This window comes from Heptranchias perlo, chromosome 16, assembly GCF_035084215.1.
Source record: "Heptranchias perlo isolate sHepPer1 chromosome 16, sHepPer1.hap1, whole genome shotgun sequence".
Taxonomy (NCBI): Eukaryota; Metazoa; Chordata; class Chondrichthyes; order Hexanchiformes; family Hexanchidae; genus Heptranchias; species Heptranchias perlo.
In genome coordinates, this window is record NC_090340.1 from 43,452,803 (window position 1) to 43,467,814 (window position 15,012).

General features: G+C 42.4%; 1 protein-coding gene across 2 annotated transcripts in view; it reads left to right on the forward strand.

Moving 5' to 3' along the window:
• Positions 1-15,012, forward strand: part of ankrd11 (ankyrin repeat domain 11) — a 220,112-nt gene that overhangs the window by 135,475 nt on the left and 69,625 nt on the right. For both annotated transcript variants that reach the window (XM_067998032.1, XM_067998031.1), the window contains one exon: positions 10,673-10,814. In XM_067998032.1, the coding sequence (XP_067854133.1) occupies positions 10,673-10,814 (142 nt within the window). The remainder of the gene's footprint in view (positions 1-10,672; positions 10,815-15,012) is intronic.

Here is a 15,012-nt window from a genome sequence, read left to right on the forward strand (position 1 = left end):
GAATGATGGTACATGGAGAGCCATGAGAAGCTGGGGTTGTTTTCCTTCGAGTTGAGAGGAGATTTGATAGAGGTCTTCCAAATCATGAAGGCTTTTGACAGTAAATAAGGAGAAACTGTTTCCAGTGGCAGAAGGGTCGGTAACCAGAGGACACAGATTTAAGGTGATTGACAAAAGAACCAGAGACGACGTGAGGAACATTTTCTTCTGCACAGCGAGTTGTTATGATGTAGAATACATTGCCTGAAAGGGTGGTGGAAGCAGATTCATTAGCAATTTTCAAAAGGGAATTTGATAAATACTTGTGGGGGAAATTTGCAGGGCTATGGAGAAAAAGCAGGAATGCGGGACTAATTGGATAGCTTTTCCAAAGAGCCAGCACAGGCAAGATGCAACAACTGGCTGTCTTTTTTATACATTGATGGGATGTGGGTGTCGTTGGCAAGGCCAGCATTTATTGCCCACCCCTAATTGCCCTGAGAAGGTGGTGGTGAGCCGCCTTCTTGAACCGTTGCAGTCCGTGTGGTGAAGTTTCTCCCACAATGCTGTTAGGTAGTGTGTTCCAGGAATTTGACTCAGTGACGATGAAGGAACGACGATATATTTCCAAGTTGGGATGGTGTGTGACTTGGAGGGGAACGTGCAGGTGTGCTTGCTGCCCTTGTCCTTCTAGGTGCTGTCAAAGAAACCTTGGCGAGTTGCTGCAGTGCATCCTGTGGATGGTACACACTGCAGCCATGGTGCGCTGGTGGTGAATGGAGTGAATGTTTAGGGTGGTGGATGGGCTGCCAATCAAGCAGCCTGCTTTGTCCTGGATGGTGTCGAGCTTCTTGAGTGTTGGAGCTGCATTCATCCAGGCAAGTGGAGAGTATTCCATCACACTCCTGACTTGTGCCTTGTGGATGGTGGAAGCGCTTTGGGGAGTTAGGAGGTGTGTCACTCGCCGCAGAATACCCAGCCTCTGACCTGTTCTTGTAGCCACAGTATTTATATGGCTGGTCCAGTTAAGTTTCCGGTCAATGGTGACCCCCAGGATGTTGATGGTGGGGGATTCGGCAATGGTAATGCCATTGAATGTCAAGGGGAGGTGATTAGACTCTCTCTTGTAGAAGATGGTCATTGCCTGGCAATTGTCTGGCACGAATGTTACTTGCCACTTATCAGCCCAATCCTGGATGTTGTCCAGGTCTTGCTGCATGCAGGCACGGACGGCTTCATTATCTGAGGGGTTGCGAATGGAACTGAACGCGGTGCAATCATCAGCGAACATCTCCATTTCTGATCTTATGATGGAGGGAAGGTCATTGATGAAGCAGCTGAAGATGGTTGGGCCGAGGACACTGCCCTGAGGATCTCCTGCCGCAATGTCCTTGGGCTGAGATGATTGGCCTCCAACAACCACTACCATCTTCCTTTTGTGCTAGGTATGACTCCAGCCACTGGAGAGTTTTCCCCGATTCCATTTACTTCAATTTTACTCTGGCTCCTTGCTGACACACTCGGTCAAATGCTGACTTGATGTCAAGGGCAGTCACTCTCATCTCACCTCACCTCTGGAAGTCAGCTTCATGTTTGGACCAAGGCTGTAATGAGGTCTGGAGCTGAATGGTCCTGGCAGAACCCAAACTGAGCATCGGTCAGCAGGTTATTGGTGAGTAAGTGCCGCTTGATAGCATTGTCGATGACACCATCCATCCCTTTGCTGATGATTGACAGTAGTGATAGGGCGGTAATTGGCCGGATTGGATTTGTCCTGCTTTTTGTGGACAGGACATACCTGGGCAATTTTCCACATTGTCGGGTAGATACCAGTGTTGTAGCTGTACTGGAACAGCTGGGCTAGAGGCGCGTCTAGTTCTGGAGCGCAAGTCTTCAGCACCACAGCCGGGATGTTGTCGGGGCCCATCGCCTTAGCTGTATCCGGTGCACTCAGCTGTTTCTTGATATCACGTGGAGTGAATCGAATTGGCTGAAGACTGGCATCTGTGATGGTGGGGATATTGGGAGGAGGCCGAGATGGATCATCAACTCAGCACTTCTGGCTGAAGAAGGTTACAAACCCTTCAGCCTGGTCTTTTGCACTCACGTGCTAGACTCTGCCATCATTGAGGCTGGGGATGTTCATTGAGCCTCCTCCTCCCGTTAGTTGTTTAATTGTCCACCACCATTCATGACTGGATGTGGCAGGACTGCAGAGCTTTGATCTGATCTGTTGGTTGTGGAATCGCTTAGCTCTGTCTATAGCATGTTGCTTCTATTGTTTAGCATGCAAGTAGTCCTGTGTTGCAGCTTCACCAGGCTGGCACCTCATTTTTAAGTACGTCTGGTGCTGCTCCTGGCATGCTCTTCTACACTCCTCATTGAACCAGGGTTAATCCCCTGGCTTGTTGGTAATGATAGTGAGGAATATGCTGGGCTATGTGGTGACAGATTGTGGTGGAATACAATTCTGCTGCTGGCCCACAGCGCCTCGTGAATGCCCAGTTTTGAGCTGCTAGATCTGTTCTGAATCTATCCCACACAACACGTTGGATGGTGTCCTCAGTTGAAGACAGGACTTCGTCTCCACAAGGACTGTGTGGTGGTCATTCCTACCAGTACTGTCATGGACAGATGCATCTGCGACAGATAGATTAGTGAGGATGAGGTCAAGTAGGATTTTCCCTCGTGTTGGTTCGCTCACCACCTGCCGCAGGCCCAGTCTGGCGGCTATGTCCGAGCTGGCCGAGTCCTGATGGTCGGTAGTGGTGCTACCGAGCCACTCTTGATGATGGACATTGAAGTCCCCCACCCAGAATACATTCTGTGTCCTTGGTACCCTCAGTGCTTCCTCCACTGAGGACTGATTAATCAGCTGAGGGAGGACGGTAGGTGGTAATCAGCAGGAGGTTTCCTTGCCCACGTTTGACCTGATGCAATGAGATTTCATGGGGTCCGGAGTCAATGTTGCGGACTCCCAGGGCTGCTCCCTCCTGACTGTATACCACTGTACTGCCACCTCTGGAGGGTCTGTCCTGCTGGTGGGATAGAACATACGCAGGGATGGTGATGGAAGAGTCTGGGATGTTGGCTGAAAGATATGATTCTGAGCTCTCCTAATTTTGGCACAAGTCCCCAAATGTTAATGAGGAGGACTTTGTAGGTTCGGCTGGGCTTGGTTTGCCTTTGTCGTATCCGGTGCCTGGTGGTCTGATGCCGGGTGGTCCGTCCGGTTTTATTCTTCCTGTGACTTTCTGTAGCAAAATTGTACAACTGAGTGGCTTGCTGGGCCATTTCAGAGGGCGATTAAGAATCAACCACATTGCTGTGGGTCTGGAGTCACACATCGGCCAGATCGGGTAAAGACAGCAGGTTTCCTTCCCTAAAGGATAGATGGATTTTTTCAACAATCCAGTAGTTTCATGGCCACCATTATTGATACTAGTTTTTTTTAAATTCCAGATTTTTATTTAATTAATTGAATTTAAATTCCCCAGTTGCTGGCGGGATTTGAACTCAAGACTCTGGATTATTAGTCCAGGCCTCTGGATTACTAGTCTAGTAACATAACTATGCTACCATACCCTCTGCTGTATCATTTTATGATTCTATGTTAGGCAAAGTACAGAGGACTGCTGACACCCATGGCAATCCAGCTTGAGTCTGGGCCTTCAGGAGAGGAGAAAAACAAACCTGCAATCTTGACTATTAGCTGATGACCAGAAGATATGCAAATTGACAGTTAAACAGCTGTAAAAAGTAAACATAAAAAGTGCTGGGAGAAACGCCCCATATAATCACATGTTTAACCATAGCTAACAGCATACTATTCTGGTACAGAACTGTGCAGTTAAGGTATTTGTGGTAGATGTATAAAATAAGAATATATTTCAAATGGTTATGCATTTTCTACCCAACTTTAAATCTTGCAAACTTGATTTTGCTTATTTCTCATTTGCTCTTCTTTATACATCCTAGATACTCTCTCACAATTGTGTAGGCTGCAGGGAAGTTTTTGAGTATGCAATAAGAATAATTTGTTATCCCACTGTGTGACTTTTCCTTCTCTTACCTTATGTCGCAACATAATGTCTTTCTTTTCCATGTCTTTCTTTTCCTACTGTTAGTTATGTTTCATATTTCATTTGAATTTTCGTATTGTTCCCACATAGTATACTGGGAAGTTAATGAATTTTTGTTAATTTGAATTTGCATTAATTACTGGCTGAAGTATCTGGAAACTACATAAAGATGTCGTTGTGATTGTTACATCGAGTTACATGGAGTCTACAGCGCTGAAACGGGCCATTCGGCCCAACTGGGCAATGCCAGCGTTTATGCTGCACACAAGCCTACTTCATCCAACCCGATCAGCAGACCCTTCTATTCCTTTCTCCTTCATGTGCTTATCTAGCTCCCCCTAAAATGCATCTATGCTGTTTGCCTCAACTACTCCATGTGGTAGCACATTTCACATTCTTACCACTCTTTGGGTAAAGAAGTTTCTCCTGAGTTGCCTATTAGATTTATTAGTGACTATCTTATATTTATGACCTCTAGTTTTGGACTCCCTACAAAGGGTAAACATAGAAAAAATGTTTCCACATCAAACAGTTTCATAATCTTAAAGACCTCTATCAGGTCACCCTCAGCCTTCTCTTTTCTAGAGAAAAGAGCCCCAACCTGTTCAGCCTTTCCTGATCAGTATATCCTCTCTGTTCTGGTATCATCCTTCTGAATCTTTTTTGCACATTCTTCAATGCCTCTATATCCTTATTATAATATGGAGACCAGAACTGTGCACAGTACTCCCAAGTGTGGTCTAACTAAGATGGCCTCCTTATTCTTCCTACCAAAATGCACCACCTCATAGTTACCTATATTGAAATTCATTTGCCAATTACACTCCCATTCTGCAAGTTTATTAATAAGTCAATGGGAATCAGGGGGAAAAATCTCCAGTGGCTGGAGTCATACCTAGCACAAAGGAAGGTGGTAGTGATTGTTGGAGGCCAATTATCTCAGCCCCAGGACATTGCTGCAGGAGCTCCTCAGGTCAGTGTCCGAGGCCCAACCATCTTCAGCTGCTTTATCAATGACCTTCCCTCCATCATAAGGTCAGAAATGGGGATGTTCGCTGATGATTGCACAGTGTTCAGTTCCATTTACAACCCCTCAGATAATGAAACAGTCAGAGCCCGCGTGCAGCAAGACCTGGACAACATCCAGGCTTGGGCTGATAAGTGGCAAGTAACATTCGTGCCAGACAATTGCCAGGCAATGACCATCTCCAACAAGAGAGAGTCTAACCGTCTCCCCTTGACATTCAACGGCATTACCATCGCCGAATCCCCCACCATCAACATCCTGGGGTCACCATTGACCAGAAACTCAACTGGACCAGTCTTATGAATACTGTGGCTACAAGAGCAGGTCAGAGGCTGGGTATTCTGACTCCTGACCTCCTGACTCCCCAAAGCCTTTCCACCATCTACAAGGCACAAGTCAGGAGTGTGATGGAATACTCTCCACTTGCCTGGATGAGTGCAGCTCCAACAACACTCAGGAAGCTCGACACCATGCAGGACAAAGCAGCCTGCTTGATTGGCACCCCATCCACCAACCTAAACATTCACTCCCTTCACCACCGGCGCACCATGGCTGCAGTGTGTACCATCTACAGGATGTACTGCAGCAACTCGCCAAGGCTTCTTCGACAGCACCTTCCAAACCCGCGACCTCTACCACCTAGAAGGACAAGGGCAGCAAGCACATGGGAACACCATCACCTGCACATTTCCCTCCAAGTTACACACCATCCCAACTTGGAAATATATCGCCGTTCCTTCATCGTCGCTGGGTCAAAATCCTGGAACTCCCTTCTTAACAGCACTGTGGGAGAACCTTCACCACACGAACTGCAGGGGTTCAAGAAGGCGGCTCACCACCACCTTCTCAAGGGCATTTAGGGATGAGCAATAAATGCTGGCCTCGCCAGCGACACCCACATCCCATGAACAAATAAGAAAAAAAGTTTATTAATGTCGTCTTGCATTTTGACACATTCTTCCTTTGTATTAACTATACCCTCCCCCTAAATTTGGTGTTGTCTGCAAATTTTGAAATTGTACTTCCAATTCCCGAGTCCAAATCATGAATGTAAATTGTGAACAATGGTCCCACCACCTTTTGCTAGCCTGACTATGCACCCTTAACCCCTACTCTGTTTTCTGTTTTGTAGCCAGCTTGCTATCAATTCTGCTACCTGTTGTCTTTTTTTCCTTAAGAATTGTGATTTGATACGGGCCACAAAGTAAGTGATGAATTCCAAATAAAACGTAGAAGAAATGGCAAAAGGAATTGGAGGAGCTCCTCAAAGGGAGCAGTTGTAGCATCAACTTCTTGTGTCTGATGGTGCAAAGCCCTCTTACCACATTCATTCACTTTTTTTCCTTCTGTTTTTTTCCTACTGCATCATGAGCTGACCCACCATTCTACTTCTGCCTTGATGTTTGCTCATCTGGACATTCCAGCTAATGGTGATTCTGAAGTCGGGGTGAAGAGAAGGGACATTACAGCAGGTGGAATTGTTCTCTTTTGAAATATTTATACTCAGTTCGGAAGTACTTTTCTCCCATTGGGGTGGGAGGGGGAAAATATATGGAATAATGTTCCTTTAAGAGAATTTACAGCCTAGTGATTTCCCTTCCTCCCACACCCGTGTGTGACCACCTCAATCTGAGACGAACCTTCAGCTGTTTTTTGGGGTTGGGGGGGTTTTGTGATAAAGTGACAGAGCTTTAAAGACTGCGCAAGATCCACTGATTCATAACTGCAGAACAAAATTGGTACTTATAATTGTTTAGTTAGAACAGTAACACAATTTTACGCTGTACTAAGTCAGAGAGAAGTATGAAGTATATGCCAGGGTGGAGTTTTTTTTAATGAGGGGTTAAACGTCTTTCAAAAAATGACTGGCTACCTGCAATAAGTAATTTAACATTCTGCACTTGTACAACCTCCATATATAACCACCATTTATACGAGGGGTATTTTATGAAATCACGCCCCAGTCAAGTAGCCTCACCCACCAGAAGAGCATATGAGGAATTCTGAGTCATGTCCTCCTGTGATTTTCCATCCATTAAGATCATGGGAAGGCATATGCCTGAATTCTTAATAAGCACTCCCAGGGGTGAGGTTTTACACCAGGAGCAGGTTTTATAAAATATACCTGAAGTTCCTTTAAATGATTTTGAATTTGCTGCATTGTAGGACGGGGGCTAACTGAGGTCAGAGAGGATTTGGGGGCGGGAGGGCGCAGTTTTGAATGATAGGCGAGTGGGACTGGATGAAGGCAATAGAATATTAGATGAGTTGGAGTTTGTGTAGTCTGGAGCTCGGAAGGCCAGTGAGTAGGGCTTTGAAGTTAAGTTTAGAGCTAATGAAAGGATGAGCAATGGTTTCAATCGTCCTGTGGGTGAGGTAAGCCTTGAGGTGTGCAATATGGCAAAGGTAGAAGAAGCAGTTTTGGTGATGGTGTGACAAAGGACTTGTACCTTCAGGCCAGCTTGGGGCACAGCACTTCGTCACCGGTGCTGTCAGTTGTACTAACTTGTGAAGTTTTCAAGCTCTTAGGGTTGGGTTCGTAAAATAACAGAATCTTAATAGAAGGAAACCTAAACTTGGAGATCACTGGGTTTGAAAAGAAGAGACTTGCATTTATATCATTGTTGTCCAATACGTTAGCCAATGTGGTAGTTGAAAATCCAGATGCGGCAAATGCATTTGTGATTAGCAAATAAAAAAATTAGTAATCAACACCATTGTTGGGCATGAGATCTCAATACTCGTGTTTGCATGGTGTATACATGTGTACTTTAACCTTTTTATGCATGTGTTGGTAAAATAGTAAGATGAAAAGCAACTCAATTTTTTTGATCAGTGTGAGTGCAATACTTCCTTAATTGGTAGTAGATGTTTGTTAAGTAAATATACACACATCAAGTACATTCACCTGTATTTTGTGTGTGTGTGTGTACATATACTGCTTTTTTTCTACTAAAATTAGTGCATCTGGCTAAAATGGTGTTGCTGTAGCCATACGTGGCTAGTCAGCAATATCTGTTGGATAGCATTGTTTTGTCTAATACTTTCACATCTCAATGTCTCAAAGCACTTTACATACAATGTAATGCAGTGACTGTTATATAGGAATGGGAGTAGGCCATTCAGCCCGTCGAGCCTGTTCCACCATTCAGTTAGATCATGGCTGAACTGAATCTTAACTGCATCTTACCCGCCTTGGTTCCGTAACCCTTAATACCCTTGCCTAACAAAAATAATAATAGGCAAATGTGGCAACTTAGCATGAGATGAGTAGTCAGTTAAACTGTTTCCAGCGATGTTATTTAAGGAGTAATGTTGATTAAAATGCCAGAAGAACTCCCTGCTCCTCTTCACATAGTACCATGATGTCAGAATCTTTAATGTCCATGTGACTCTCTAGAACAGGCAGACTGGAATTTGGTTTAATGTTTCATCCGAAGGACAGCACCTCTGACAATGCAGCATTCTCCCAATACTGCACTGGAATGTCAGCTTTGATTATGAGCTCTTAAGAGTGGGTCTTAAGTCTACAATCTTCTAATTCATCGGTGAGAATACTTCCTGGCCAGCTTGCTCAGGACTAAATTCAGATCCCACATGGCGACCATATGTGTAACAAAGGTATGCACTTTCCAGGTGCTTTGTAAACTGGGATACCACTAAGTGTACCCTCATTAGCAAGCTTGCCAGAGGTGAGTGATAAGCAGAAATATCAGCAATGTAGACTCCTGGAGAGCCTACAGTTCTTTTTCCAGCAGAATTCATAGGCATGAAAGAATCACTGACCCACCACACCCCAGTAGGTTGCAATAATAGTCGTGATACTGGTATGATTTGCCTTCAGTGCGTAGACTTTCCCAGAAGTTACATGTGCTGTCCAAATCTGGTGGTTTGCAGGAATTCTAGCTCATCTTAGTCAGCTGTTTTGGAAGCCATGCCATCAGTTGGATTCCCTGGTGGTTAAACTAACAATTCATCGTGAGAAATCTCCACTGTCAAGAATAACTATAAGCGCCCATTCCTGAGGCTTGCTGATATCCAAATACTTGGGAGTGGTGTTCTGCAGTGCAGCCATCTATCTGAAGATTGCGCCATTTGTTTAAAATATTGATGGTCTCCAAGCGGAGGGTCTAATTATGCAGCTTATCATGCCTTTGCTGAGATCATCCATTACCTCATTGTGTCCCTGCAAAGAAATTAGAAGGATCTTCTTTTATCGGTTTTGTTTTTCTCTTGAATTCTGACTGTAAATTGCCTGTAGGGTGGATTCCAAAAGGATCAGAAACTGGGAGAACAAAGAATAAATGTCCCTATATCGAAAGGATCTGAGAAAGTGTAAACTTGACCTGGATGTGCATGCACGTGCGTATGCTTGAACAGGGATGTGAAAGAAATCTGAGTCGGTCTGTGTGGAGCTGGTGGAATTCCCTTTGTGGGCAGTAACGTAGGGGGAAGTAGGTTGCCCATATACATGTGCGGGCAAGAGAGATTAGGGGCAAAATCATCGACAAGAGAAATTAGGGGCAAAATCATCGACAGAAAATCATATTTTTCTCGTAAGTCATGAGGCCCCACTGGTGCCTTGGAAAATTTCACCCTCGTTATGTCTGAACAGGTCGACGATGAAAAAGATTATGCTTCTTGCATGTGAGGAGGAGGAGAGAGATCAGGCTCTGTGCTTGTGGCTGGAGGAGAGAGGAGAATCTGTCTTGATACTTGGGCTTGCTGCTCATGTTTGTTCATGGAGTTAGAATTATGTGTGTCTGCATTCGGCTTGACCCTTGTGAATGCACTGAAGTGCTTGGGATTGGGTTTCCAGTGTGTTTTGTGGGGTTGGGCATGTCCTGTGTCATTCTGTGTCTCTGAAAACAGACAAAAATTGCTTGTTATAGGACAGCACAACTAATGCTATGTGAGAAGCTAAATTAGGATTTGGTAACAGTATTAATCTTTTTCACACGTAAATAAAACAATACATACAACAGCAGCTGATATTTTAAAAAAAAGTGGAGCATTATTCTAGAATGAGAAAGGAAAGTTGCATACAAGGTCACATGGTGATGTTTTTTAAGATACCGGTACTTGAAGGTTCTTCTGGGATTTGCTCATACAGATCTGATATCCAAATAAAAATCTCCATTTATTCTGAAGAATGAGGACTACTCCATCTGTGATGAGAAAAGTACCTTCTGTTTATGGTCACTCTGTCACCCGTATACAGCTGCATTCAAGAATGTTTTTGCATGTTAACAGCCTTCTCCACAGTTCAGTATCTGTTCTGTTCAATAATTTACAAGAGGCAGGAGAAGCTGGAGCATTTAAACTTTTTCCTTCAGTGGGATGTCTTCATTGGTACCGTTGCTCAGGATTGATTGATTTGCTGGTGGTATAGGAGAAAACAAGGTAAAACTGGCCTAAAAGTTTTCGAGAAATGCCGTCCCTGTGCATCCTACGATTATTTAATTTGGTAACTTTATTTTAAGTAACAATGTTGCAAAATTTGTAGAATTTGGAATGACATTGGGAAAAATAACTTTTTTTAAAAATAGCTTCTGAGCTGTGCATCTGTCTATTTCTAATTCAGGATAAGGAAAAAATCTCATATAACAAGACCCCGAAGTTGGACCGAAATGATGGAGGGAAAGAGGTGAAAGAGAAAGCATCGAAGAGGAAACTGCCTTTCACTATAGGAGTTAACAGCAGTGATCAGAAAGACTCAGACACAGGTAAGAGAGTGGTACTGCCAAAGGCAGGTCCACACTGTGGCTGCTATGCAAATGGGTTCAAAACTGAATCTTTTTAACACAGGCTATCTCATTTCGTGAACTTTTAAACTCTCTTAATCAATTTTCTTGCAAAATTTGGCTCCAGCTCCGAAAAAAGTTTTTTTCCAGATTTCATGGCGAGGTACATCATCGTTGCAACACCAGGTATGTTGTCTTATTAGCAGCATTTCTGGTGTGCCTTTAATTCGAGTTAACACTTAGTCTTAGATTAGATGTCCTGATCTTGGATTGCAAATTTAGACAACAATCTTGATAACCAAGGTCATTTTAATTTCATTTGATGTGAACTTTGTTCTATATAATTTACATTAGTAATTTCTTGAACTTGATTCAACAAACCTGTTGAATAAAGCTCACAAATTAGCTATTGACATCTATTGTGCTTGTAATTTTTCATCAAATCTTATCTGGGAATTTGCTATTTTCGTTGTCATGCCTTGCAATAAAACAGGAGGAAATTAATAGCCCATAAACACAATAGTTTAATATTGCGTCAGAGAGAAACTGATTGACAAATGTTTTTTTATATATGGAACTGTGAAATTCTGTATTTATAATATAGTAAAAGCCATGCGAATAAAGAGCCACAGTATCTCTTCACTTTTTTGCTTACTCTTGCCCATGGTTGTCTGCTTGGTCCCTATTTATATTCTCCAACATTGGTGAACTAATTGCACTACGAAAAGACACAAAGTTTGATGTGTCATACTCATTCTAAAAGGAAATTAGTAACATCCTGGCAAATAACATCTAACCTATTATAATTTTATAAAATTACTTTTTAAAAAAAATAAGGAATCAGACAAGGATAGTGGCAGTGGTGCTTGCAATTTTTTATATATTTGTTCCCAGAATGTGTACAATGCTATCAAAGCCTCAATTATGCCTCGTCACTAGTAGCCGTGAAAAAAGGGTGACGAGCCACCATTTAAAGCTGAGTGTCTTGCTAAGCCATTTCAGAGGGCATTAAGATTAGGCATTAGATTAGTGTGGGACATGAGTCATGTGTACTTCAGACGAAGTAGGGTGGCAAGTTCTCTTCCCTGAAGGACATTAACAAATAAGTTTGACTTTTACAATAATCTGGCATCTTTTGTGGTAATTTTCTGGTGCTGGCTCACAAATTACCATATTTATTGAATTTTCTTTCGCTATTTGCCATGATAGGATTCAAATTTATGACCTGGATTTCTAGTCCAGTACCATAATACCTATGCTACTGTACCCTCAAATCTGTGCAGATGTGAATTCCCAAGATTGACCATTACATATGTGTGTAAAACATAGAGAAAGAAAGACAAACTGAAAGAAACAGAAGGAAACAAAAATGAGTGTGGGAAGCAAGCAGAGAGATGGTTACAATAATAGATGCACTAGATTTTCAAGTTTTGTATGTGAGCAGTGCCGATTATTAAGGATATCAGTTTTTTTTTGTCAAAATCTAGCAGATGTTAGTAAATATCTTAATTTTCTTATTGCAGAAATCAGTTCCTTGATGGCAGGCATTGCTGAAGAAAGCAGATACTGTTTTTTGGGTCAATGGGCACAAGCTGTGTTTTTAAGTAGAAAAAAATCTTACGTCTGTATTGGTGACAACATAAGCAATGGAAGCTCTTTGACGGGCATTGTTGCATACCACAAGGCACACATTGAACTCGTTTACATTTAGAGTTGCATTAGTACCTTAACATTTGAACATAATCTGCAGATCGCGGAATAGGACTTGTACTGTCCATTTGGTCTCTTGCTGTCTACTGGTATAAAAGTGACAGGCACAGTCTTTACATTAATGTAACCAATGTATCAGATTTTATATTTTTTTAAAAAAGACTGTCCTACATAAAATTTCTGTGATTTAGTGTAACAACAAAATATTTGCCACCTTTAAAAGAAACAGCAATTTGAACAGTCAATATCATTGGAGATATATAGTATGAAATGTTAACATTTTTAGGCAGAATGCTAACTTAGATAGTTTTTAATTATGAATTGTTTAAAATAGTTTTCCATACATATAGTGGATAAGAGTTCCAGAAATTTGGATAACAGAGATAGTCAAACACTTCATATAACAGTCCTACCATTCGCTATTGTTTATTACTGATACCAGTCGACTGATGTCTACGTGTTTTTGGTGCCATGTCATCAATACTCTGAACATTAGGACTTGTGTCCTCAACTGGGTTTCAATTATATCTTATTAAACCGTAGTCAACATGAATTCAGAAGGGGAAGATCCTGAATGACTGACCTCCTCAACTTCGTCAAGGAAGTGACAATCCAAGTGGACTTGGTAAGCCCTATAATGTGGTGTACCTAGACTTCTAAAGACATTTGGCAAAAGTTCCACATAAGATTATTAGTTAAACTCAGCAACAGGGATTCAAGGTAAACATGGGAATGGATAAGAAATTAGCTGAAGGGTAGAAAATGATGAGTGCTCATTAGAGGAGTTATGTCAGGGTGGGGAGATGTACTGAGTGGGGTGTCCCAGGACTCTGTGTTGAGACCACAATTCTTTGTAATGTTACATAAATGATCTGGATTCAGAAAATCAATGCAAAGTAGTCAAATTTGTAGATGCTGCCAGACTTGGAGGGGCAGTGGAAATGGAGGAGGCAGCTCAGAAATTACAGAATGTTTTGGGGAAAATATGTAAGGAGGCAGAAAAATGGTAGGTAATATTTAATGCTGACAAATGTAAAGTAATACCCGTAGAAAGAAAAAGTAAGTACCAGAGAAAGTTGCAACTCAAATGTATAGTGCTGTGGTCAGACCTGCACCTTGAGTACTACATCCACTCGTGTTTGCCAAGACGCCAGGGAGACATTGAAATGTTGAAGGCAGTGCAGAGAAGAGCCACAAGGCTGATCCCTAGTGTCACAGGTCTGAGTTATGAGGAAAGGCCAGAGAAACTTTGGCTTTTCAACCTGGAAAGGCGGCGTCTGAGAGGTCATCTTAGGGGTATGAAAGATTGTCACGGTTTGAGATTCTTTGTCCAATTTTCCATGAATAGGATCCAGACATGAGTTGTTTTAAAATGTGTTTTGCGCAGAACCTTGCCTAAAATTGATCAGCTGTTCCAGACAGTTCCAAGTTGAATTATCAATCCATGACAGTCAAGAGTAGTTTTAAATATGGATGGTCGTTGTTTTGATTTGAAAAGATCCCAAACAATGGCCCATTTGTTAGCAATGTCATTCAGTAGACATTTAGCACCTTGGTGTTGACACATTTCTTGGATCTCTATCAGCTGTTTGTTGAAAAAGGCTTTTTAAAAATGAAAATAGACCCCAGAAGTCAAAAATGGCTACAAAAGGAGTAAAGTAGCAGAAAGGTTGCAAGAGAGAAATAACCTCTGCACTGTTTGCAGGATGGATAACAGAGCAAATCTATCTTTCTACATTAAGTAAGAATTACCCTCCCCCCTCCCCCCCCCCCCCCCCCCCCCAAACCAAGTGAGCTAATTTACGGATGTTTTTTACTTTTGTAATAGTATGCAAACTGAGGTTGAACTGATTATATGAAGTGGCTTTCATTATACTTGGCGTTCTCTATGCCTTGTCCACCATGAAATAAAGGAGCTTATGAACTGAACCAAATGACTTGCCTAATGTCTGAGTAGTCTGCCTTCGGAGACCTTAAAGGAGTGCAAATGCTGAAGAGTCAGAGATCAGGTCCAACTTACCTGGGAGTTTCGTTGTTAAACTCCTGTGTCCCACTACCACACTAACAGATATAGGGCAGTAGAAGTCAACTTCTGTAGAAAAGCAGGCAACCAGACTGTTCAAGGAAGTCACTGATACTACTGAACCTGAGTAGATACTTGTAGCAGACTTGGATTTGAAAGAAGATTGTTAAGGGAATGGAAGATATACCCAGAATATTACTTTAAGTTAAAGAGCATGACTAGGGTAAGAATATAGATTCAAACTAGTAAAAGGTAACTTTAGGACTGATTGTAGGAAATACTTCTTTACATAGTGATAAATGCATGGAATAGACTACCAAGAAGACCCGTGGAGGCAAAAATTTTTTCTTTATTCGTTCATGGGATGTGGGCATTGCTGGCAAGGCCGGCATTTATTGCCCATCCCTAATTGCCCTTGAGAAGGTGATGGTGAGCCGCCGCCTTGAA